Source organism: Nothobranchius furzeri, chromosome 6 (genome assembly GCF_043380555.1).
Source record: "Nothobranchius furzeri strain GRZ-AD chromosome 6, NfurGRZ-RIMD1, whole genome shotgun sequence".
In the NCBI taxonomy this organism is placed as follows: Eukaryota; Metazoa; Chordata; class Actinopteri; order Cyprinodontiformes; family Nothobranchiidae; genus Nothobranchius; species Nothobranchius furzeri.
The window spans coordinates 74,080,810-74,104,244 of record NC_091746.1 but is presented as its reverse complement, the minus strand read 5'-3'; the positions used below and the strand labels follow the sequence as shown (position 1 = coordinate 74,104,244).

Below are 23,435 nucleotides of genomic sequence, written 5' to 3'. Positions count from 1 at the left end.
GCGGTAAAATCGGCCAGGGGGCCAGTTTTAATATATTTTTGATATTTATTTCGCGGGCCACATAAAAATGCTCCGCGGGCCTTGAGTCTGACATATCTGCTTTAAACATTTTCCATTGTCTTTCCTTTCTGCTTCCTTTGATGTTTACATCGAGAAACAACGTCACTTTCAGAAGTGAAGATAAAAGCTTTTATAAAGCAAGCTGCTTCTTCCTCTTATTGGAGCCACTAGGATAACTTCATGTCATGCTTAATGGATTGACTGTCGCTTCAAGTTTGTTGCGAATGCTCCCGCCTCTCTTCTTCTTATTTGTGGTCTTATGGCACTTGGCAAACAACAATTTGGTGCATTACTGCCACCAACTGGATTGGAGTGGAATGACTACCAACCACTTCCTGTTTGTGCATCGCCATCTTAATAACCCTCTTATGACCATAATTATAACAGGGCCGCCTGGTATGTTTTTAATCTTATGGCTGTAAAATTGTAATGAAAAGTGCAAAGTGTGTGTAACTCTTCTCCTTTTTTCAGAACAACCTCAGCTTTCAGTGTATGGTTTGTATTTAGAATTTATTTCTATTAAAGCCTTTAAAAATCAGCTTAAAAGTGAAAAAAGCAGAGGGGTGCCGGCAGTTAGGGCTAAGGGGCCCCCAACACAAGGGGGCCCCAGGTGGCCGCCTATGCCTAATGGTAAAACCACCACTGCTTACAGCACGCCTTCTGGTCTGTTGATGGAGCTTCTCAAATATTAGCTGATCCCTAGTTCTAATTAAAAGCCATCTTGTCATATTACATCCTGGAGGTGGAGGAGGCTGAGAGAGGATGCTTGTTTTTCTCCTATGTGTAACCCCACTAATCACTCATTAACTGGATGGCATCTTTATGTAGCCGTAAATGCTGAATTTACACCTAAACATGGAGATAAGTAGAAAAGGATCTAGCTGATGCTTTCTTTGTTTCTAAGTGTGACACTGAAGGTGTGTAGAAACTTCCAGGAGCTATAGCACTACAGAAAAGAAACCATGAACCATGAAGCTAAAGGTTTTTCTGCCCTCTGACCTCCCAACTTTGGTTTTGTTAATGTTGGGAGTTCCAAAGTTGGTGTAAGACAGGCGAAAGTGTAGAGAGCCAAAGGGGCAGGAAGTCAAACGCGGACAACAAGAGTGGAAGGAAACATCCCAAAACAAAAAGCACTCACCAGGCGTTCTGACATGGGCGTCTTGTCATTGGCAGGTAGATGTTGCTCCAGGGCCAAAACGATGCAGTTGGCGATAATCGTTGCCAGGATCATGTATTCAAATGGAGTGTGAGGGTTAAGGAGAAAAGGAAGTTGTAGTCATACATTTCATAGCACTAATCTCAGTTTGAAGAACATACTTTGATTATTCATTAAAGTGGGAAAGGAAAAGTTCTCCTTGATCGTGTTTTTGCCATAAATACCAACACATTCTCACACCCAAGGCCTCAAAATATGACGAGTGTGAGCAAGCCTCAATATGTGACGATTCGGGACGCGTCAAGAGACGATGATCAGGGACACGCTGGGTCACGTGGCTACGCTGGCATCACTGTTAAGATGCGCGGGGTCAGACGGACATTATTCGACTATTTAACCTTGCCCTCACCCCAATCACAGATTATGGACCTTAAGGTTAGGACTGGGGTGAGGGGAAGGTTAAGTAGTTCCAATGTCCGTCTCACCACCGGCGTCGGATACTGACGCTCTGGGACGCTGCGTCAGCAGTTTGTCACTCATCGTCGTCTCCTGACACGCTGGAGCGTCCCTATTCGTCATATATTGAGGCTTGGTCACACGCGTCATATTTTGATGCCTTGGGTGTGAGAATGTGTTGCAAACACTCTTCACATACTGACGGCTACAAATGAATTTTTTTCCCCAGGAAAAACCTCATCCAATCATTGTGAACACCTCGTTCTGAACAATGACCGGATCCAGATCCATCCATCAAACTGCCCCCCCCCCCCCCCCTTCAGTGAGACGCCTCTGTAGCCGTTTACGTCTCTGACGTTGATCAGAAGAAAGTTTGCCCCGCTCCTCGACGCAGAATTCTTTCAGCTGTACAAGCCATGCACAACCCATTTCAAGTGACCCCAAATAATCTCAAAGGGATTAAGATCAGGGCTTTGACTTGACCATTCCAGAACTCCCACATTTTAGTTTTCATCCAGTCCGTGGTGGATTCGCTGGTATGCTCTGGGCCATTGTCATGTTGCAGTGTCCATTTCCGCTTCAGCTTGATTTCTTTGCAGATGGGTTCACATGTTCTTCAAGCACCCTCTGATACACGCCAACTCACGGTGATGGTGAGCTGACCAGGTGCCGCAGCAAAGCTTCTCCAAACCAGGATTAATTAATTAATTAATTATTAATTAACTAATTGTTTAGTTAAACTATTTGGATCCCTCCTTATAATTTAAATTCATACTACATATCCAAATGCCAAATGTATTTTAAAACACACAGGATTTCATAGGATGTCCTAAGTTTCTCACATGACTGTTAATGAGCTAGCATACTAAAATGTTGTCTGGCTGTGTAGCCTGAGCAGAAGTAGCAGAGAAGGTTTCCAGAGTAATAATCCCAGTCCTACCGCTGGATCTATCATCTAGGTCCCAGTGGCTTCTGTCTCATACTTTCAGTCTGGAGAACTCCTGGCCTGCACCGACTACGCGGAGTCCATCAGCATCCTGGAGGCCCAGCGGCTGTTACCGTCACGGTCCGGGGTTCCCCTTTCACCTCACTGACTGGATCTGAGTTTTTCCTTTCTGCAGGTGGGCGTGTCTGGAAGTGGGGAAGCTGCTCATCAGTCGGCCAGGGATATCTAAGCACCTGAGAAACGCCTTCACTTCGCTGGATAATTAGCTCAACTTGGGTATCACCTACCAGCCAATTCTGAGAAATTAGGTTTAGAGTATTTTAGTCTTTTGAGTATTTGTTTGAGTTTGTTAGATTGTGTATGCCTGACCACCCTCTTGACCATCTCCGCAGACATCACCCCACTTCCACCTCTGACCGACTGCAATCTGGAATTCTTCGACTCCCTGTTCGTCTCTCAGCCCGTCCCTGGCCTCCCCACTTCCAACAACCCACCTAGACCCTCTCGGATCTTCACAAGCCTCCTTGCTCAGCTCCCTCCACCTCAAGCCCTCAGGAACCCTGCCACAAGTAAGCTCCCTTTCCCCCGGACCGGACCATCTCTCCTCTCGAGTCATCCACACTTCAAGACCGTAATTCCTCTAAAACCCAATCTATTCAGTTCCCATATACCGGACCTAAACTCCCTCTGTCTCCAGATCTCCGGACCGGAATCCCGTCCGAAGACTATTGCCACACAACATGACAGTTACTCAGGTGTTACGTTAGAAATGACAACATAAAAGGTGCCATCAACAGGTCTAAATGATAAGATAACGTAAGGTTTTTATGGTTACTGAACAGTTTCCGTAGCGTCACGCATTGTCCTGTATTCTGGGGGTGTGGCTTAAGAGGCTGAGCCTGAAAAGAGTGTTGGACCTTTGAATTGTGTTTTTTCAAAGCGTAACTTGCTAGAACTGCTTTCTCGAGGATCATCTACTTTACTTTTGACCACTTTTCGGTAGTAGGGCCATTGGGAGCTCCTTCCTAACGCCAGCAGTCATCGGGCAAGAGAAGGGGGACTCCTTGAACAGGTCTCCGGTTCATCACAGGGACACAAACACTAATGAGACAGACATCTACTCACACTTAAGGACAATTTGGAGTTGCCAATTTACCTAACCTTGGTCTGTGGGAGAAAACCAAAAAACTCTGAGAAGGTGTGCGCATGAAAGAGAACACGCCAACTCCACGCAGAAAAGCTGCAGCAGGGATTCATACCTGCAACCTCCTTGCTGTGTGGCAACAGTGCTACCAACTGCACCGCCATGCAGCCCCATATTTCTAATAACCCAGCATAATTTACAAATGATAAATGTGATGAAACCTACTTGGACCACTAAGCCATAAATCTCCCAGCAGGTTGTGGTTGAAAGGCTTTTTTTATTTTAGAGATAAAGAATCGTATACGTTGCTCACGATGCTTACAGATGGTTGAGCATTTCCAACCATTTTCAATGGCTGCCCGGCTCATTCTGTAATCCATTTCACTGGGTCAGTGCCCCGTGGGCCGGAGCCTATTCAGGGCCCATGAATCACAGGAACAAGGAGCTCGTAACCATTAAAGTAAAGATGAACACATGAGGAAAGCCAATGACACAACCAACCGTTCACCGCAAACATTAAAGAGGTCCATCACTCACATTTTAAAGTGGCAGTGTGTAGTTTACTGGCACTAGGGGGCAGTACAGACATTTTAGGGAACTTTTACACTACATCGCCGTAACAGTCTCTAGTTGGAAAAAACATTACGGTAAATGTTTCCTGTGGAGTAGAAAGCATAAGATCTCGGCGGGACTCCTCAGACTTTGATGGGACTTCGGTTAATTCCAACGAGAGAATGCAAGGTCGATGGATGGCGCCTCGGGGTTTCTGCATCATCATACTACGGCAATACCACCCACCCAAAATATGTTACGTTTCTTTTTTGATTCTGATCTTTCACATATGTTTTGGAAAGAGTTTAGCAGTTTTGTTTTTAAATTCATGTTTCTTACTACCTAAATGATTGTGAACGTGGCGACGTAACTTCAGTAAGTCGTACGTCCAGCCAATCATCTACTGTGACGTCATCAACAGGCACAGGACCCTGAAATGGATGAAACATGACGTCTAATATGGCGTCCCACAAAGACGCTAGATCTGCGCTCTATGTACATTAGACCCGATTTTTATGGTTACATGGTAAGAAGCCGCAAACATTTTTCATTGGCTGGACATTATTTTATTCATTTTCAACAACAGTTCGATGGATATTTCCAGAGATTAAAGATAAAATTACACACAGTCACTTTAATACATCTGCAGTGGTCTATAGTAGGAATGAACGCCTTGTAAGTCGTACTCAGGGGAAAAAAGCTGTGCGGTGGAGATGCTAATGCTAACGGTTAGACTTCCTCTGCTGTTTCCTGGACGCTAAACCAACAACAGCCTTCCCCGTCGTGAGTCCAGATGGGTGAGTCCATGAATGTTAGTGACAGTGTGACGTAGATCTGTCAGGCTTTTCTAATCCTAGAGTTTCACCGTCTGTTTTCTATCAGAAGCTAGTGTAGGAGACTATTTTCATGTTCAGCTATCAGGGTGTTTCCTGGCTCAAACTAAGGCAGAGGTGGTACCGTCCTGACGTGCGCCAGCACATGCACACTCTGTGTATTCAACTGCCTCACCGTTTTAAAGGCAAATATTATGAAACGCTCAATAATATGCATTAGATTGGTGTTTAGTTCCTTTTTCCATCTGATATTTATAGTTAAAATATTTTTAAATATTTGACCTTCAGTAACATTTTAGGTTTGTATTAATAACACTCATCTTAGTCTAAATGACACATAAATATATGCAGTAAATTATAATGCATTTCATTAACATGCATTTGTACTGGAAATGGTAATAACGTTTAATTTCTGCTGCTAACAATGTAATGGTGGCATGTCTGTTATGTACGGGTTGGGGTTAGGGGGGTGTTCTGTTTTGCCTTGGCCCCCAAAATGTCTTGAAACGGCCCTGGGTGTGTGACTGAGTTTTGAAGGTGACCTGAACGTATAAATATTACATGTGTGCAACTTATTGTTTTATAAAACGTGTAGTGGAGATACTTCTACCTACATTTGACTTTCAAGCTTTGTTTTCTTGTTTTTATTGAACTATTTCCTGTCCTGTCGGTCTCTCATCTTCCTGCATCTCCTCTAAACTCTCCAGAAAAACTGCTGCCTGGATTCTTACTTTTTCACCTCATCAGTTACTTCTGAGCAGATCAAAGGGATCTCCTGACCGCAAAGCGGAGAGCGCGTTTGATGCTGCGTCAGTGAGGTGAAATCACCGCAGCGCACGATGAGCGGAGCGCGTCAGGAACGATTAAAAGACAGAGTACCAGAGGATTAAACTGATATGAACGATCATGTGTTAATAATAATGTTTTGTTGCGCCACCTTGAGAATGTATCGTGCGCCGGACGCAGCGGGCGCACCAACGATCAGCGCTCTGCAACAGAATGCCGCTGCGCTGAGAGTCCATAAATATTGTAATATAGGTAGAAACTGGATCTTTCCCTGAACGATATCTAGCCCGCATAACTCGATCCCTGCTCCCGGATGAAAAACCGGACCTTTTGATCAATGTAGGACGACCCCCCACCCCCCCACCCCCACCCCCACCCCAAATAGCCCCCTTTCACAACCAACTGAATGTGTACGGTTCCACTTATGGCAACATTGTACACAAAAAACGCTGAATGGTAACTAGAAATTCACGAAAATTTAATAGAAATAAAATAATCTTGTTTATTGGGTCTTTGGTCATTTAAGACCTCTGGAAACTGTATTTAAGGATTATTTGTCATTTGTAAGGATTTTTAAGGCCTTAAATTTGGAAAAGCTAATTTAAGACTTTCTAAGGACCCGCGGATCCCGTTACATCGGTGAGCAGCTGCAGAGAGAACGTGAGCTAACGTTGGTAAGCTAGTTAGCATACCTCTCTCTATGAGCCTGGCTAGATGCACTACTGCTTCTGATAACTGAACTGGGTATGAACTGGAATGCTGGAGCAGTTTTGTTTTTGTTTTGATCGCATTAACAGTTTCAGGCTCTACTTTTCCCTTTGTTTAGTAACCGTGTCGCTCACTGTTTACACGCTTTTGCCGTCCACCATGGAGGACCCACGTGATTAGGTGACGTCGGTGCGAAGGGTCAATAGCTGGGGGCGGCCGCCACGCTAATTTAAACGCAGGAAAACCCTGGCTATGCATGAACTCAGAGTGACTGATCCTTTTCTAAAATAAAATGGTTTGTCAATGAAGGACCTATTTTGAAAAATAAAAGCTTTTACGTTTAGTGCTGATTTTCCTTCTCTTTTAGAGTCCTTTGTTATTATTATATTGTTTTAACGGAAGTGTAATTTGAATCAATCCTTAGAGGGCACCGATCATTTTATGACCACTCTCTCTTATTACAGCCGATGCTGTCCTCGTCGCCCGCTGAGCAGATCCAGCTGTCTGCTCATGCTCGTCAAAAAATGATCTGGCTTCTCAGCCATTTAACTGCAAAATTAGATTAAATTAGCTGTTTAATCTACAGAAGAATCCCCAGCTAAAAACAGCCTGCAAACGAGTTCCAAGGCAACTGTGGGTTTATGGACTGACAAATGTACATTTATTTACACCTGAATGTTTTAGGAGCGATGCATAAATAGAAATATTTATCAGTAAGGAGAGTCTAAAATATCTGAATCTTACCAAAGCCGTGGAAAGTCTCGTGTTTTCCTAGGCCGCTAAATTCATGACTGAACAAATGTAAGGCCAGACTTTGCTAGCAGGAACCTGTTGAGTTCTAAACATCGTGTGCTGAGAAGGGACGGTTTAGTCATTTGGGTCAAATCCTGAAGATCTCAAGTGATCAGAGCTTAATGTACGAGTCTTGAAGAACTCTTTATCACTTCAAACATGTAAATCTGACCGATCAGACATCACTGTGCTGTGGGAGCTCATGGTTGCCTCTGACAGTTGATGCTCGTTTTAAAACAAACACCAGTTAGTGATCGAGTTATGTGTCGAGGATGTCTCTTGACAACAAAACAACTGTAGAGATGATGAGATTATAGCCATCTGAGGCGTTTTGAAGTGTGCTAATGCTAGCCGTGTTGACCGTCGTACACTGGACCGACTAGAGCCTGAACAAAAGTCTGTTCAGTGGATCGTAAGAAACTTGGAGATGAGGCAGGGTTGACTCTAATCTGAAATGTTTTTTAATGTCAAAGTCTGAATAAAAATGAATGTGAAAATTATTCTAGCATTAGCTGCCGATAGAGAATAGACAGGGAAATGGTTGGTTCAGAAGAAGCCGCTCAGACCTACGTCACGCTGAAAATCCTCATTTGTGGACTCTCGCACTCTTGGGTCTGGATGGGAAGGATGTTGTTGGTTTAGCATCCAAGAAATAGCAGAGAACGTCTCGGCCAGTAGAAGCTAACAGTTAGCATTAGCAACTTCACCACACAGCAGAACTCCTCCCGGCTTGTGTCATTTTAATGTTTTAGAGCTAACAGTCAGTGGTAGAGTCGTGTTGCTGTTAGCCAATCAGAGGTGGCAGCTTCGTTCCATATAACTATAAAAACAGGTCTAAAGTACACAGGGGCGCGGGTCTAGCGTTTTGGGGGTCCTTCATTCCTACTGCGTTGTCCAGTATCGATGTAGGGAATTTGACTTTGGGTCCTTTTTTTGGCACATTTTTCAAAACTTTCCATTAAAGGACTTATGAGTCGTTTTATTCCACTCAGCTCTGATGTTCTCCAGCTTTTTAAGCTCCACCAGTTGAAAGTGGAAGTGAGACGAGTCTGTATTTGTGGAGGTCTGGAATCAAATGCTTCGCCCCTCCTGGGTTTTGGTGTTCTGTTGACTTTATGAGTGAATGGGTTTTCTCTCCCTCTCTCCTCTAGGCTGGGGGGTGTTTGTTGTTTATATCATTTTAATGTTGCCAGTTTTAACTATAGATAAAATACTTTAACACAATTAATTGAGTAAAATATTAGTTTAGTGAAGTTTCCGGTATAATTATCTCTATTGTTTTACAGCTGATTTTATTTCGTGCTGACATCACCCTCCTTCTTGGCAAATATCTATTAATTACAGAAAATGAGCACCACCACCACCACCACCACAGCGTGACTCTTACATTTTACAGTGCTGAACGCGTGGTGAGCGTGGGCGCCTTCAGCACCATGGAGAGCTCCAACTAGGAACACAGGCGGTGCTGATCTCTCGTTTTAAATAAGCGTGGTTTCCTTTCGTTGCGTGATTTTATTGATATTTCAACGCAACCGGAGTTCGTGAGGAGGACAGATGGTCAGAAAAAGGCGCTCCTGCACGCGCGGTTTCGCCGTCGCCCTTTTACGCACGCAGCTTTAATAGGTTCGGAGCTGCGTAATCAATAAGATATCTGATCGCTGCCCGTGCCGACAGGTGGCATTTGAACAAAAGAATGAATACAAAGGGCGTTTTGTGAGCAACCAAACATATTTTCGTCATGTTCAGCAGAGATAAGGAGCGACAGGTGCAGCCGGCGGACATGACTAAAGCCAGAGCTGTTAAACTCCACACTAACCTAAAGTAACAGCCCTGCGTCATGCACCTGCTCGGGAAGGATATGGCCACTCAGTTATTCTCTTTGCATACTTCCTGATGAGGTTGTCCTCTCGGAAGATGAAGAGGGAGCGGTTCACAGTGAAGCAGTTCTGCTTGACGGGGTTCGGGTTGTAAATGGCCATGGTTCGGGCTCTTTGGGCCATCGACTGCTTGTACATCCTCTGCCCTGCCCGGATGCCCCCTCTCCCGGCGCCCGGTCCTCCTCTCCCCGCGCCGCTCGCGCTTCCTCCATACCGGGTGGGAAGATCGTCAGCGAAGCGAGCCATTCTGGAAACGCACAGATCCAACAGGGAAAATCCAAGCGGGTGTCAGTGGGAACGGAGGGGAGACGCATCACAACAAACAGGCTTCATGCAAACCCACTGTCTGGTGTCAGAATGGAGAGAGACGCGTTTGGAAAAAGGAAAAATAGAGGTGGCCTGGCGACAAACCGCGTTTCCGTCATCCTCTCCTTTCACTCACCCTCCAAAACAGAAATAAACTTCAGAGAACGGATGAGTTTTACTTCATCGGGGCTGCTCCTTCCACATCAGGTGGAGAGAAAATAAATCACGGTGACGGATGCTGATCAGCCCGTCTCCGCCGCAGATCCGGGCAGCGTCGTGGCAGCATCAGACACCAGTTGAAACGCTCCGCGTCAAAAGAAAAATTCCCAGTTTGTCTTTTCCATCCGGGAGCAGCAGGACCGGATTCAACAGGAGGCGAGGTCCTGTGATGTGTGTGTGATCGCTCGCTGCATGGGCGCTCGTTGGACATGAAGACGGTCCCTCTGGTGAATGAGGAAGAGCGCATGTGACCGGAGCGGGCCTATCGCTGACGCGAGCGCACACAAGCAGCTGCTGCTTGTTAGAGCCTGGGAGACACATAATGAAGTTCAGAACCCCCCCGGGGGCTAAACTGTCCAGCAAAGGGAAATGCGTTTATACAGATAATAACATCTAATGGTTTCCACTGAGGAAGAGGTTTCAATTCAATTTAAACGTCAGGTCAAAACAACAACAGCTACAGACCGTAAATGTACACGAGCTAACACAAGGGCCAATGAAGAACCTTCATTATGGGATCATTGTTCTGTTTTGAGCCCAGACAGACCCACCTGGCTCCAGAATACCCAGGCTGGTGTCATGTTGCTGCAGAACAAGCCCAAATCATCAGCCCTCCACCCCCCTGCTGTTTCTCTGAACCTGCTGCTGCTGCTGGGTATTCGGGGTGAACGTCTCCATTCTGGTCTTGAATGTCCAAACTCCAAAGTGCATCATTGTAGAAGTGTTTTGGTTGATACAGATGAAACTAAGCCTAAGTTGTGCGGCCAGGTTGTCTTTACAGCGAAATGACGCTTTCTCCTGTTGAATTTAATAAAACATATTAAGGAAACAGCCAGCAAAAGATGCTGATGTCAAACTTTACAATATCTGATTTAGCCAAGAAATGCATCTAATATTCTAATTAAAGGCAGTATTTAAAAAATAAAACTGAAGTCTTCTGATGACTCTGCACTGGTTACCCGTTAACTTAGAGTTCATTTAGAGTCCTGACTAGAACCTTCAGGGTCAAGCTCCACCCTGTATTACTGACCTGTTAAAGCCTTACGCTCCAACCCGAGCCCTCAGGTCCACCCACCAGAACCTTCTAGAAGTTCTAAAGACCAGATATAAAAGTGGAGGTGATCGCTCCGTCTCGACTGTTGCAGCCCAACTCTGGAATTCCCTTTTCCATGTTTTACTCTAATTTGTAATCTCTCATCTGTTTATGAAATGTTAGAATTTTATTACTTTATTTTTCTGATGTTAATTGAGATCATTATGGTTTTATGACTTTGTTTTATTTTGTTTTTATCTATGTGTGTTTCTATGTCTGTGATAAGTGCTATATGAATAATATTTATTTACTAAAAAAGTAATAACCAGAATAATCCGAGTGCTTTCCCGGAAACAAATAAAAACTACCTATTAGCAGCAGCAACAACAGTAATAATACATGTTATCCATCCATCCTCTGAACCCGCTTGTCCACGCAGGGTCAGGGGGGGGGGGGGGGGGGGGGGGCTGGTGCCTATCTCCAGGGGTCAACGGGCAATCAGGCGGGGTACACCCTGAACAGAGAGCCAGTCCATTGCAGGGCAACACAGAGACACACACACACACACCTAAGGACAAAGACAGACCAATTAACCTAACAGTCATGTTTTTGGACTGTGGGAGGAAGCCGGAGTACCCGGAGAGAACCCACGCATGCACAGGGAGAACATGCAAACCCCATGCAGAAAGACCCCAGGCTGAACCCAGGACCTTCTTGCTGCAAGGCAACATCTCTAACCACTGCGCAGCCCTATTATTATTATTATTATTATTATTATTCATAATACATGTTTAGTATGCTAAGATGTTGCTTCTTTGGAATTAAAAAGCGTCTAATTTGAGACTGAGGAGCCCCCTGGTGGTTTGATTGAGGTACTATAAAGACAATATGATTTTACTAAACGGTGTTTTTTTTTTAACAGAACATCTGAAACGCAGTTTATTGTAAAAATAAATCACTCTTAATTAAATTTGCTATTAAATATGATTTTAAAACCACGTAAACCACTTTATACGCTTAAAGATGGCGTTTATAACCTGGGATTTAATCAGAAAGAGACTTTAGACAGAACCAAAAGTCAGACGCTGGTGGTCAAAAAAACTACGTATTAATTTTCTCCGTGCCCGTATATAGAGTAATGATGTGTATTCTTACAATAAATGGCTAAAATTTGCCCACGTGTGTTTTGTCGAACCTGTGGCTCAGTGGGGAGTTATTCAGCGTTTCGTGCTTCCAAACAGCCCGGCGGACACCGTCTCTCGCCGCCGCCCTGGGCCCTCCGTCCAGGAGTAGAACCGTGTCGTAGTTCACCGTGTCCTCCTGGACGGCTCGCCAGGTCGGCTCCAGCGGCTCTCCGGTATAACCATCCGTCTCCTCGGAGAGCTCCGGGTCCTCCTTCGCCGGTTTTAAACCGCCGCTCTTCCGGTCAAACGACGGAGCCCAGGTGTCCTCGTAGTCCGCCCCCAGGGTCAGCATCCTCCAGGAGCCGAAAGCGGCGGACCGGGCCGCTGGTGGGGGGATACAAGTCGTTATCAAGCAGCATTTGTGTTCATGACACCGATTTTAACACAAAGACGAAACCTTGGCGTTTACGCAAACAATAGCTAAAAATACGATTCCAGAAAATTTGCTAAAAGGGGATTTAGCTGACTGCAGCACCTCCTTGTGGTGGCCCCACAACATAGCAACTTCAACTGAAAGCCAATAACTTTGATTTTAAAATGCAAGCTCTTAATAATAATAATAATAATAAATATATTATTATTTAGGTATATACATATATATATGTATACATATATATGTATAAGTATATATATACATATGTATATACGTTTATATATATATATATTTATATACATATATATATGTATATACCTAAATAAATATTTATGTGTATATATATATATATATACATATGTATATATACATATATATATATATACACATATGTATATATATTTATATACATAAATATATATGTATATACCTAAATAAATATTTATGTGTAAATATATATGTATATATGTATATATACATATGTATATACATATATATACATATATATATACACACATATGTATATATATTTATATATGTAAATTTATATACATATGTATATATATATTTCTATACATAAATATATATATACATAAATATATATATATATATACCTAAATAAATATTTATGTGTATATATGTATGTATATATATATACATATGTATATATGTACACACATATATATATATACATAAATATGTGTATATGCATATATATTTATTTATGAATGTATATATATATGTATAAATATATACATTTATGTGTGTGTGTATATATATATATATATATATATATATATATATATATATATATATATATATATATATATATATATATATAATCAATTGTGTTGTCTAATACTGTAAATATTCGTTAAGATGGGGTTTCTTTTCATTGTTTCATATTAGCATTAGCTGTAGCAGAAGCCACACAAAGTTAAAATTTTAGCATTCCATAGTTGAAATGCTAATTTAGTCACTTTCATTTAATTAATGCCTCTAAAGGTGAACTCATTTAATTCTATGTACTAATTATAAACACTGTAATCGAAGCAAAATTTCTTTTCTATCTAGCCTTAAACCCTTTGCCGGTAAACAGTATTTTAGTCCTGAATATTCTTGTTGAAGCTTTTAAGTTTGCTGAAAATAAAATCTAAAAAACAATGATATCTTTCAAGAAAGGGTTAAACATTAGTAACATACATTGTTATTACAATAATATTATGTTATCTTTATATTATTGCTTTGCAATTTGTTGCAATTGTCCCCAAATTATTTTAAAATATTTAGTTTTTTCGTGTGGCCCTAAAGGGTTGAATCTGTAAATCATGCAGAAATTTGCATTTCAAGACTGAAAAACGTTCATTTCCAAGTGTCTAGGTACTTTTGCTGTCCACGTCTTTTAGTTACTGATTTTGTGGTTTGACCAAAGAGGAAATTGTTTAACCAGCATATAAAAATAATTCAAGATCCAGACCATTGTAATAAATAATTAAAATATTTTTTTTTCTTTTTTTTTTTTTGTTTGTTTGTTTGTTTAATAAAAAAAATGGAGACTTCTTCTAAACTTTCACCTTTAAGTTAACCCAGTTTTGTTTCTGGTCATCAGTTTAGATGTCCGACTGACTCGAGGTGTTTTCTGATGTTTCCAAGGCCGATTTTATCATTTTCTGTTTGAACGTTCACTCTCATGTGGGACAGTTAAGAAGTCCTTAAGCTGACTCTGCAGCAAACATATCTTCTATGTTGCATTTCAGGAAAACTCTATAAACACCACAGAAATAAAGCTGCTTACACTTCCTGTCACTGCTAAAAGCAACAAACAGGAACTTAAATGTTTTATTTCATGTAATCTGAGGAAATCAGAGGAATCCAAAAGCTCTTAACCACAATGAGTTTTACTGACCTGCTAATGACTGCAGCAACTATCTGTGACCAACAAACATCACGTACCATAAACCAGAGCGGATCGTCTCTCGGCCCATCGGGAGTGGTGAGGGACGCTTCTCTTCATGACCTCTCTCCAGCTGGACCGTGGAGTAAAGCCGGAGGCGGCTCCGTACGGCACCAAACGCTACAACAAAAGGAAGCTTTTCCCACCGTGGAATGCGGAAGGCCTGCTTCCTGTTCTTCCAGTTAAGCTTAATCAAGAGTCGGTATCTTTTATGTTCAGGGAGGATTTTCTGGTTTTCATTGGGCTGGTAATCAGGAAGGGAGCAATCATCGGTGGGTTTCTAAGCTCAACAGGCCTTCCTGATGTTTTCCTCCCCTCTGTAGCAGCAGCAAGGCGGGAAACATCAGGAATAGGAATACCTCTACCTTTATGTTCAGGAAGCTCCAAGACTTAAAAAAAAATCAAGTATTCACGTATTTTCTGCACTTTTCAGCATTTCAGACATCGACCTCATTCTTTCACGCCTCCAAATCTGGAGAAAACGGATGAAATCTGGTGATAAAAGCGGGTATTTTAGGACTATCAGGCTTCAGTAACATAAAAAACTCTTAAAATGCTCCGCTTTTAAAAGCTATTTTCTGTTAAGTTAGAGGAATTGGGACAAGATGACACTTAAAACCATCCAAGTGAAATTTTCTCCAGAAATGATCAAACCTGGTTTCCAGGGAGGTCCTGCAGAGCTGCTGACCCGTGCACAAGGACTCAACAGAGTCAGACTTCACGTGTACACCTTCAACCCTCCCACTGTCCTAATGGGTGTGACCCCGCGAGGAAAGCTGACCATTGAGCAGGGTAGATGGTTTATCCCTTGGGTCCACGTGGCGGGGGTGAGCACCACCTTGTAGGGGATGTGTCAGTTTACATCAAACATTCAAACCAAAGATTTTATATGGAGGGCAGAAATGCTCTTTACTCTTTCATAAGGGAGTAAAGGGGTTAGGGCTTTACCAATCTTTCAGTTGAGTTTGTGGTTTACAAACGACCCAAACAGCAGCTTTTCTGGGTTTCCTTGACGATGAAACGCCCACAAACTTCCATCAGTCAGCATTAAAGTGACAACTGCATTTGTAATGTCCACAAATGATAATGATAATGATAAATGACCCGCACTTGTGTAGCGCCTCTCAGAGTAAGGACTCCAAAGCGCTTTACACTACAGTGTATCATTCATCCATTCACACACTGGTGGTGATGAGAGGCGAGGCTGCCGAGCACAAGCGTCACCGGACCCTCCGACCACCACCAGCAGGCAAGGTGGGTTAAGTGTCTTGCCCAAGGACACAACAGCAGAGTTCTCTGTCCGGAGCCGGGATCGAACCTGAAACCTTCCGATTACTGGACAACCCGCTCTACCTGTTGAGCTACTGATGCCCCTAAATGGTCAGTTTTCACCTACGGACTGACCTATAGGTCGTCGGTCATCTACAGACCTGATTCCATCACACGAGGTGGATTTTATATTCTATCTGCCAACAAGCCACACGGTCCTGAACTAATCATAACAATAACATTCTCTCCTCAAGGTCCCTCACAGAGCACCCTCTTATCCAAGACTCCTTGCTTTACAGAAGAAGATTTAAAAATTAAATATGAACTTCTAAAACTTAAAAACTAGATAATCAGTAAATAAATGTTTGTTTATTGCTACTTATGATTATAAAATAATTTGATGTTTCATTAATCTGTGCTCAATGATATAAGTTTCAGCATGTTTACTTGACCTGGTCATAACATTTGCACTCACACAAGAACAGTAAGGTAAAGTTAAGCCCATGACACATAAATAGCCTTTACCCCAGATCAGAGCCTCCGGATCAAAGAAGGCGTGTTTCTGAGATTCTTGGTAATATCCTCAAACTTGTCAACCTCTGGTTGGCTACACAATCATAACATGAGAACATTAAAACCAGATCACTCTGGATTTTCCTCGGTTCTAGAGAAAGCTTCAGACCGGTCATCTGAAGCAACACCCTCCTTAACCATCAAAGCTTTTGACACGTCGTCAAAACCTTTTCGCCCCTGCGAAGCTGACACAGCAACACAGTTCCTGCAGAACAAGCTGATGTTGTTTAGACTCCTCAAGAGTCCTCCAGAGACGCGCGGTTCCATCCGTCTGTTGTGACCTGGAGACAACTAAGACCGGTTTAGTGGGGCTGCAGTTTCTTCTACGGACCTCGGTGCCTGGGAGTCCGAGAACTTCGACATTCCGGATCTATCACGAGGGTCTTCGAGTGGGTACGTAGACATGACAGATAGCATCTGATGTGTTTTTGATAATAATCAACCTCATAGCTTAACACAAACCAAATTCTGTTCCATCCAGAACTCAGCTCTCCTGGATCCAGAAGTTCTGACTAACATCTCATTCACACCTAGGATCATACATCACATCTAGTTCCATCATCACAGTAAATGTTAGTTAACCTGTCATGTTTTAATTGTTGGTAAAAAAATTCTTACTTTTATAAACCTGACTGTTTTCTGAATCTAAACGAAGTGTGTACGTCCCCTAATAAATAAAGAATCCTAGAATCTTCTGATTAAAGCACAATAAAGACCAGGCTGGGTGATGTTCTATGTTTAGAGTATCGCAGCTTATTGGTCATAAGTAGAGGTAATATATATATAGAGAGCTCTTAAAGCACTCAATGTACCAAACCCTACACATTATTACTATTAAATTTATTGAAAAAGATACAACCAGTCAGACGGATGGTTCACAGTCCAGAAATATGTAACAGAACTCAGTGGAAGTGCAATTTTATCACCTTTTCTTTTTTTACTTGTGTTTTTTAACTTTGCACAAGAGTCGCTGCTTTCCTCACAACAGTTAAAATGATGATTTGGCTTCGGTCTCAAAGTTCAGGAAAGAAAATTAAAATCCAAACATGATTAGAAAACTGGAGTTAAAACAAACAGTAAACAGAAACATAAAAACATCCTCTTATTTTACAAATTATGTTCACTTGGATCATAAAAACAACGAGAAGAAAAGAAACTATCAGCACCGTTTTCTTAAGTTTTTTCTTCATCTTGGGTTTCATCGATTCATTTGCAGCCGCGGCAATAACGGAGATAAAGTTTGTTAAAAAGGATCAAAGCCAATTGAAAAGCCTCATCTGTGAGGAATGACTCAGCATCTTCCACCCTTAGACTCAAGGTGCTTGTTAAGAATTTAAAACCGACTCGTGTCTTTCACATAAACTGAACTTCAGCGGTGGTGGCGAACGTGAGACGCGTCCTTCCAAACACTACGAGAAAAAGAAATGACAAAAACGTGGCGACGTGTTGGATCAGCTGGAATGGTCGGTGGTCACGGCGTTGACGCCCACCCGGGTTCTGCTGAACAGTTCCTTAAACACAACGTCGACTAATCATCATTTTTAAAAAAAATGACAAAACACAGAGTTGCCCTTCGCAGCACAGGTATGGATGCAGACTGTTTACCTGTGCGTGATGTCACTTCCTGTTTGTTTGTTTGTGTTTGATGGAATAGTCTTCCAGAATCGGTTTGTGCATCTGGATCCGAGTCTTACAGGTTCTCATGAGCGGTGTGGTCCTTTGTCGTCATGGGAACGGAGTTACAGTACAACAGGACGCCCGTCCGCGGTTCGGGGGGTGCTTGTTTTTTAGGAAGGGCTGTTGGAAGAGCTGGTATCGGGCAAAGCGCTGGGCTGCTGCCGGTCCTCGGGCGTGCTGTCGGCCTGCAGCGACGCCAGGGCCGCCGAGGAGTACTTACACCGAGAGGAGCCGCACTCACAGCTGAACAGTTTGCTCTTGACTTCCCAGAAGTGGTCGCCATAGTTAAACCTGAGGAGTGGAGAAGAACTTGTGAGACACACTTAGAGAAAATGTTAGATGAAAAACATCTCTGCAACGTTTATCCGACAACATCCAGAAACGTTTCTGTGGAAAAACGGATCCGGCAGGAATCATCTCCTCCTCCGTGGTTCTGGAGAAGTTCAGACTCGCTCTTCTCTGCTGCTCCGGGTTCTGTAGAGGTCCCAACGCAGGGTCAGCGTCGTCGACTGGACCTGGATTCTGTTCAGGAATGGGCCATGTGGCTTAAAAGCACCATATCATTTGAAGCCCGTACAGTAATGATAGAAATCAGGCGCCACCGGTCCCTCCGACCACCACCAGCAGCCAAGGTGGGTTAAGCGTCTTGCCCAAGGACACAACAGCAGCCTTCTCTGGTCGGAGACGGGATCAAACCGGCAAACTTCCGATTACTGGACAACCCGCTCTACCTCCTGAGCGTCCCACATAGATGTTCCCCGTGTAGAATGATGTTGGTCTTCTGCGTTCGTACCGCGTTTTTGTCCGTAATCCACGTTTTAAATCTTTTCTGACACACGTTAGTAAAACCTGAGGATGGCTAGAGCTACTGGCTCAAACACGTACGCTAAACAAATCATCGTTACTAAACAATCTGATGTCCTTCCGCGTGTTAACACACGCCTGTGTGCTCCGGAGCAGCAAACCTTTTGCAGACGCACAGTTAGGATGAGTTTTCTAAATTAAATTTTATATTTTCTTTGTTTTGTTCCTCCTCTGAAATCAAATTTACATGATTTAAGAACTTTTTGAGAACAAATCTAAAGTTTTAAATGCATCTTTTGATGAATCCCATCTGAAAGGTGGAATGGAAACTATAACATCAGAAAGAAAAAACTTTGATTTTGCACAAAGAGAGATCGACTTGGTTTGAGGCAATAGCGGTAGAACAATATCAAAATAATGTCACGTTCTCTCACGGTGAGTCTCTGAATGATAAATCGGAGACAGATTTGACAGGAAAGGTTCAGGTTTCAGGAATAAAACAGGAAATTTACCCGAGCTCTTCACCGGCCTTGATGTTCTCACTGGCAAAGAAGGCAATGTGTGGGAATCGAAGGTCCTGGTGCGTCGTGAAAACGCGACAAGCGAACAAGTTCGGCTCGCACATGTGGTTCAGGAAGCGGCTGATGTTGCCATAGTAACGGGCATCTATGCAATACAGGTCTTCAGGCTGAAAAGGGAAGCTGGAGGTAAAAGGCTTGAACTAAAAAAAATAAAAGGAGAAGCTACTCCAACAGCTTTGAAGCATCCCTCCATCTGTAGCAGAACTGCACCTTGTCGTCCAGGCTGAACAGGTAAGCATCGTTCTGTCTCAGCTCCGCCTCTGATTCAGTGATGATTTCACCCACGTACCTGCCAGGAAGTAGAAAAGCGCTCAGCAGCCTCGCCAACTTCTTTAATCGTGCACAAAGTGTAACTTTGGAGGACTCATTTACAGATCAGCTGCAGAGGGTGGAACTTACTCGCACACGAAGGTCCCCTGTGGTATGTCCTGCAGAGTCCGCACCCCCCAGCCTTTTTTACTGGTCCTAAAGAGTTGTAGTCTGGTCCTACGGAACGCAACACCTTCATTTAGGTAAAACATTCACTCATCCCTAAAAACAACTTTCATTTTAAACTACTACTCAAAGAGTTTGTCCTTTTGAAGCTGTCCAGGGCGGTTTCTGATTCACTTTGAGGTTTTATGGATTTCAGACCAACTCCTCTACTCACACCAAATCAGTTTGCAGAAACAAGCTGGATTTTTGGGAATTTAACTACAGGTGCTGGCCAGTAAATTAGAATATCATCAAAAGGTTGAAAATATTTCAGTAATTCCATTCAAAACGTGAAACTTGTACATTATATTCATGCAATGCACACAGACCAATGTATTTCCGATGTTTATTACGTTTAATTTTGATATTTATAGGTGACAACCAATGAAAACATCAAATCTGGTATCTCAGAAAATTAGAATATTCTAAAGGCCAATGAAAAAATGTTTGTTTCTCTAATGTTGGCCAACTGAAAAGAATGAACATGAAAAGAATGTGCATGTATAGCACTCAATACTTAGTCGGGGCTCCTTTTGCCTCAATAACTGCAGTAATGCGGCGCGGCATGGACTCGATCAGTCTGTGGCACTGCTCAGGTGTTATGAGAGCCCAGGTTGCTCTGATAGTCGTCTTCAGCTCCTCTGCATTGTTGGGTCTAGCGTATTGCATCCTCCGCTTCACAATACCCCATAGATTTTCTATGGGGTTAAGGTCAGGCGAGTTTGCTGGCCAATCAAGGACAGGGATACCATGGTCCTTGAACCAGGTGCTGGTGGTTTTGACACTGTGTGCAGGTGCCAAGTCCTGTTGAAAGGTGAAGTCTGCATCCCCATAAAGTTGGTCAGCAGCAGGAAGCATGAAGTGCTCTAAAACTTCCTGGTAGACGGCTGCATTGACCCTGGACCTCAGGAAACAGAGTGGGCCAACACCGGCAGATGACATGGCACCCCACACCATCACTGACGGTGGAAACTTTACACTGGACCTCATGCAACGTGGATTCTGTGCTTCTCCGCTCTTCCTCCAGACTCTGGGTCCTTGATTTCCAAAGGAAATGCAGAACTTGCTTTCATCAGAAAACATAACTTTGGACCACTCAGCATCAGTCCAGTCCTTTTTGTCCTTGGCCCAGGCGAGACGCTTCTTGCGCTGTTTCATGTTCAAGAGTGGCTTGACACACGGAATGCGACACCTGAATCCCATGTCTTTCATGAGTCTCCTCGTGGTGGTTCTTGAAGCGCTGACTCCAGCTGCAGTCCACTCTTTGTGGATCTCCCCCACATTTTTGAATGGGTTTGTCGTCACAATTCTCTGCAGGGTGCGGTTATCCCTAGAGCTTGTACACTTTTTTCTACCACATTTTTTCCGTCCCTTCGCCTGTCTGTTAATGTGCTTGGACACAGAGCTCTGCGAACAGCCAGCTTCTTTAGCAATCACCTTTTGTGTCTTGCCCTCCTTGTGCAAGGTGTCAATGATTGTCTTTTGGACAGCTGTTAAGTCAGAAGTCTTCCCCATGATTGTGGTGCCTTCAAAACAAGACTGAGGGACCTTTTAAAGGCCTTTGCAGGTGTTTTGAGTAAATCAGCTGATTAGAGTGGCAGCAGGTGTCTTCTATATTCAGCCTTTTCAGAATATTCTAATTTTTTGAGATACCAAATTTGGAGTTTTCATTAGTTGTCACTTATGAATATCAAATTTAAATGTAATGAACATTGGAAATACATTGGTCTGTGTGCATTGCATGAATATAATGTACAAGTTTCACGTTTTGAATGGAATTACTGAAATATTTTCAACCTTTTGATGATATTCTAATTTACTGGCCAGCACCTGTAGTGTTTGTCAGCTGTTTCATACTCGTTAATATCCGTTCATGTAATGTAGCTTAGCAATTTAGGGGGGGGGGGGGGGGCGCTGTCATCCTATTCAAGGCAAGCGGCTCAGACCTGGGTCAGACCCACAAACCAGATTCCCTCGCTCACTAGGAATTATTAAAAGCCCCCCATCCTCCTCTGGAGCTCAGCGTGGACCTCCTTGACCTGGCTCCAACGCTCTTCTGGGCTCTCGGATCCTGCAGGTATTTTTATAATCTCCGCCACGAGGTGCTGGAGGGTGGGAGGCGTGCTGAACCATCATCACATCGCTGGGATTGGAGGTCATAAGTGCGCACCACAAACGGCCGTGCTCTCAGCTGCACAACACGTACTAGGAATGGAAAACTGTGCCGTTCACGCACGACTGAGAACCTTCACCATCATGTTCGTTTGTTTATTTGCAAACCCGTGGACTCGGTGTCCGGACCTGCTGTTTTTACAGCCTCCGCATAATAGTTTACCATTTTTAAGAAAAATGAACGCGAGGCTAAACTAGTGAACACACACGCCGACTCCACAACACAACCTCTCTACCCGAAGACAACCTAGTTGCCACACTGAGCTTCAGACAGGACCAGCTTACAACTCCCTCAGGTTACGTCAGAGTTTTTAGAAGCTTTGCTGAAAAAGGCCACTTTTTACTTGTAATAAGGGGCTGTGATGGATTTTAAAACAAAACACAAAAAGAGGTTTAAATAGTACTTTTGGACAGCATTTTATATTTTAACCTGCAATTTGCTCTTTAAAGAGCAAGTCACCCCCTACCAGAGTATTACTCCGCTCCCACTTCCTGTTTGAAAAATGCAACACATGCTGTTGCCTAGCAGACCGAGAGGGCGGAGCCACTAACAAACACACACACAGGCTCACAACAACATTGTGACATCATATGGTACCAGCTAACGTTCTAGGGTACTCCTTAGCCAATAGCGATGGCAGATTTAAATTCAAATGCAGTGCAGAGTTTTTACCTGACAACGGCACAACACTGACAGTTTTAGGCAGAAAATTTAAATTTTAACTAAAATGCACTAAAGTGTTAAACTATTGACGACACGTGTCTGCAGCACGATTACACACGCATTTATACAGTTTATCAGGAAAAAAAGTTGATTTGGGGGTAACTTGCTCTTTAACCATTTGAAATATGAGCCACACTGATACTTTTAAATGTTTTCACGTAAAATTTCTTTTAATCAATGTACTTCCTGAACACGTGTAACTTAATAGGCACGACGTGGACGAGTTCTCCTTTTTTCTTCTTATCTGAATGCTTGGCTGAAGGATCGGACTCTGAGCAGAAGAATGGATCCCTAAAAGGGATGGATATAAAACTAGCTTGAACGAGCCGTTAGCAAAGTGTTCTTCCCCAGCGTGCTTTTTGTGTTAACAAATAATATTGGACCCAATTTCTACACTTTTACACACAAACATGCATCACAACGGCAGGAAAACTCTAAATGATGCTGGTCTCCGTTCTAAGTACCTGAGTCCATTCTGTACCACTCGGTTCTTGCAAGTTCTCCAGCAGGAACATGCGTGGTTGCACTCAAAGATGAGAGGCGGCTCCTCACGGCAGAACTCGGGAAGAAGGCAGCCGCTCTGGACGATAGAAACACGTGTGATTAAAGTAAATGACCCCGGCAGCTAACGTCGTGCACACCGTTGTCCTCACCTTGTCATACCAGCAGCGCAGACTGAGCTGTCCACACATGCAGATGCTCGCTGAACAGTCCTCCTTACAAACACAGTACTGTTGAAACACACACACACACACACACCAGAGAGAGCGGTTATGTCACCC

At 43.2% G+C, this 23,435-nt stretch overlaps 2 protein-coding genes across 4 annotated transcripts in view; both read right to left on the bottom strand.

Annotated features, from left to right (window-relative positions):
- cacna1bb (calcium channel, voltage-dependent, N type, alpha 1B subunit, b) overlaps window positions 1-16,845 on the bottom strand; it is a 231,019-nt gene extending 214,174 nt beyond the window's left edge. The window contains exons 1-4 of one of the 2 annotated variants that reach the window (XM_070552555.1): window positions 14,379-16,845; window positions 12,064-12,376; window positions 9,294-9,557; window positions 1,199-1,304 (exon numbers count right to left, since the gene is read on the bottom strand). In XM_070552555.1, the coding sequence (XP_070408656.1) occupies window positions 1,199-1,304; window positions 9,294-9,557; window positions 12,064-12,376; window positions 14,379-14,439 (744 nt within the window). In that variant the 5' untranslated portion in view covers window positions 14,440-16,845. Of the gene's footprint in view, window positions 1-1,198; window positions 1,306-9,293; window positions 9,558-12,063; window positions 12,377-14,378 lie in introns of both variants that reach the window. The other variant, XM_054744924.2, reaches the window with a different exon arrangement.
- A 199-nt stretch (window positions 16,846-17,044) lies between these two features.
- Window positions 17,045-23,435, bottom strand: part of ehmt1b (euchromatic histone-lysine N-methyltransferase 1b) — a 44,108-nt gene continuing 37,717 nt past the window's right edge. For both annotated transcript variants that reach the window (XM_015943476.3, XM_015943477.3), the window contains exons 21-26: window positions 23,307-23,384; window positions 23,118-23,233; window positions 19,683-19,769; window positions 19,494-19,572; window positions 19,215-19,390; window positions 17,045-18,189 (exon numbers count right to left, since the gene is read on the bottom strand). In XM_015943476.3, coding sequence (XP_015798962.3) covers window positions 18,009-18,189; window positions 19,215-19,390; window positions 19,494-19,572; window positions 19,683-19,769; window positions 23,118-23,233; window positions 23,307-23,384 — 717 coding nt within the window. In that variant the 3' untranslated portion in view covers window positions 17,045-18,008. The remainder of the gene's footprint in view (window positions 18,190-19,214; window positions 19,391-19,493; window positions 19,573-19,682; window positions 19,770-23,117; window positions 23,234-23,306; window positions 23,385-23,435) is intronic.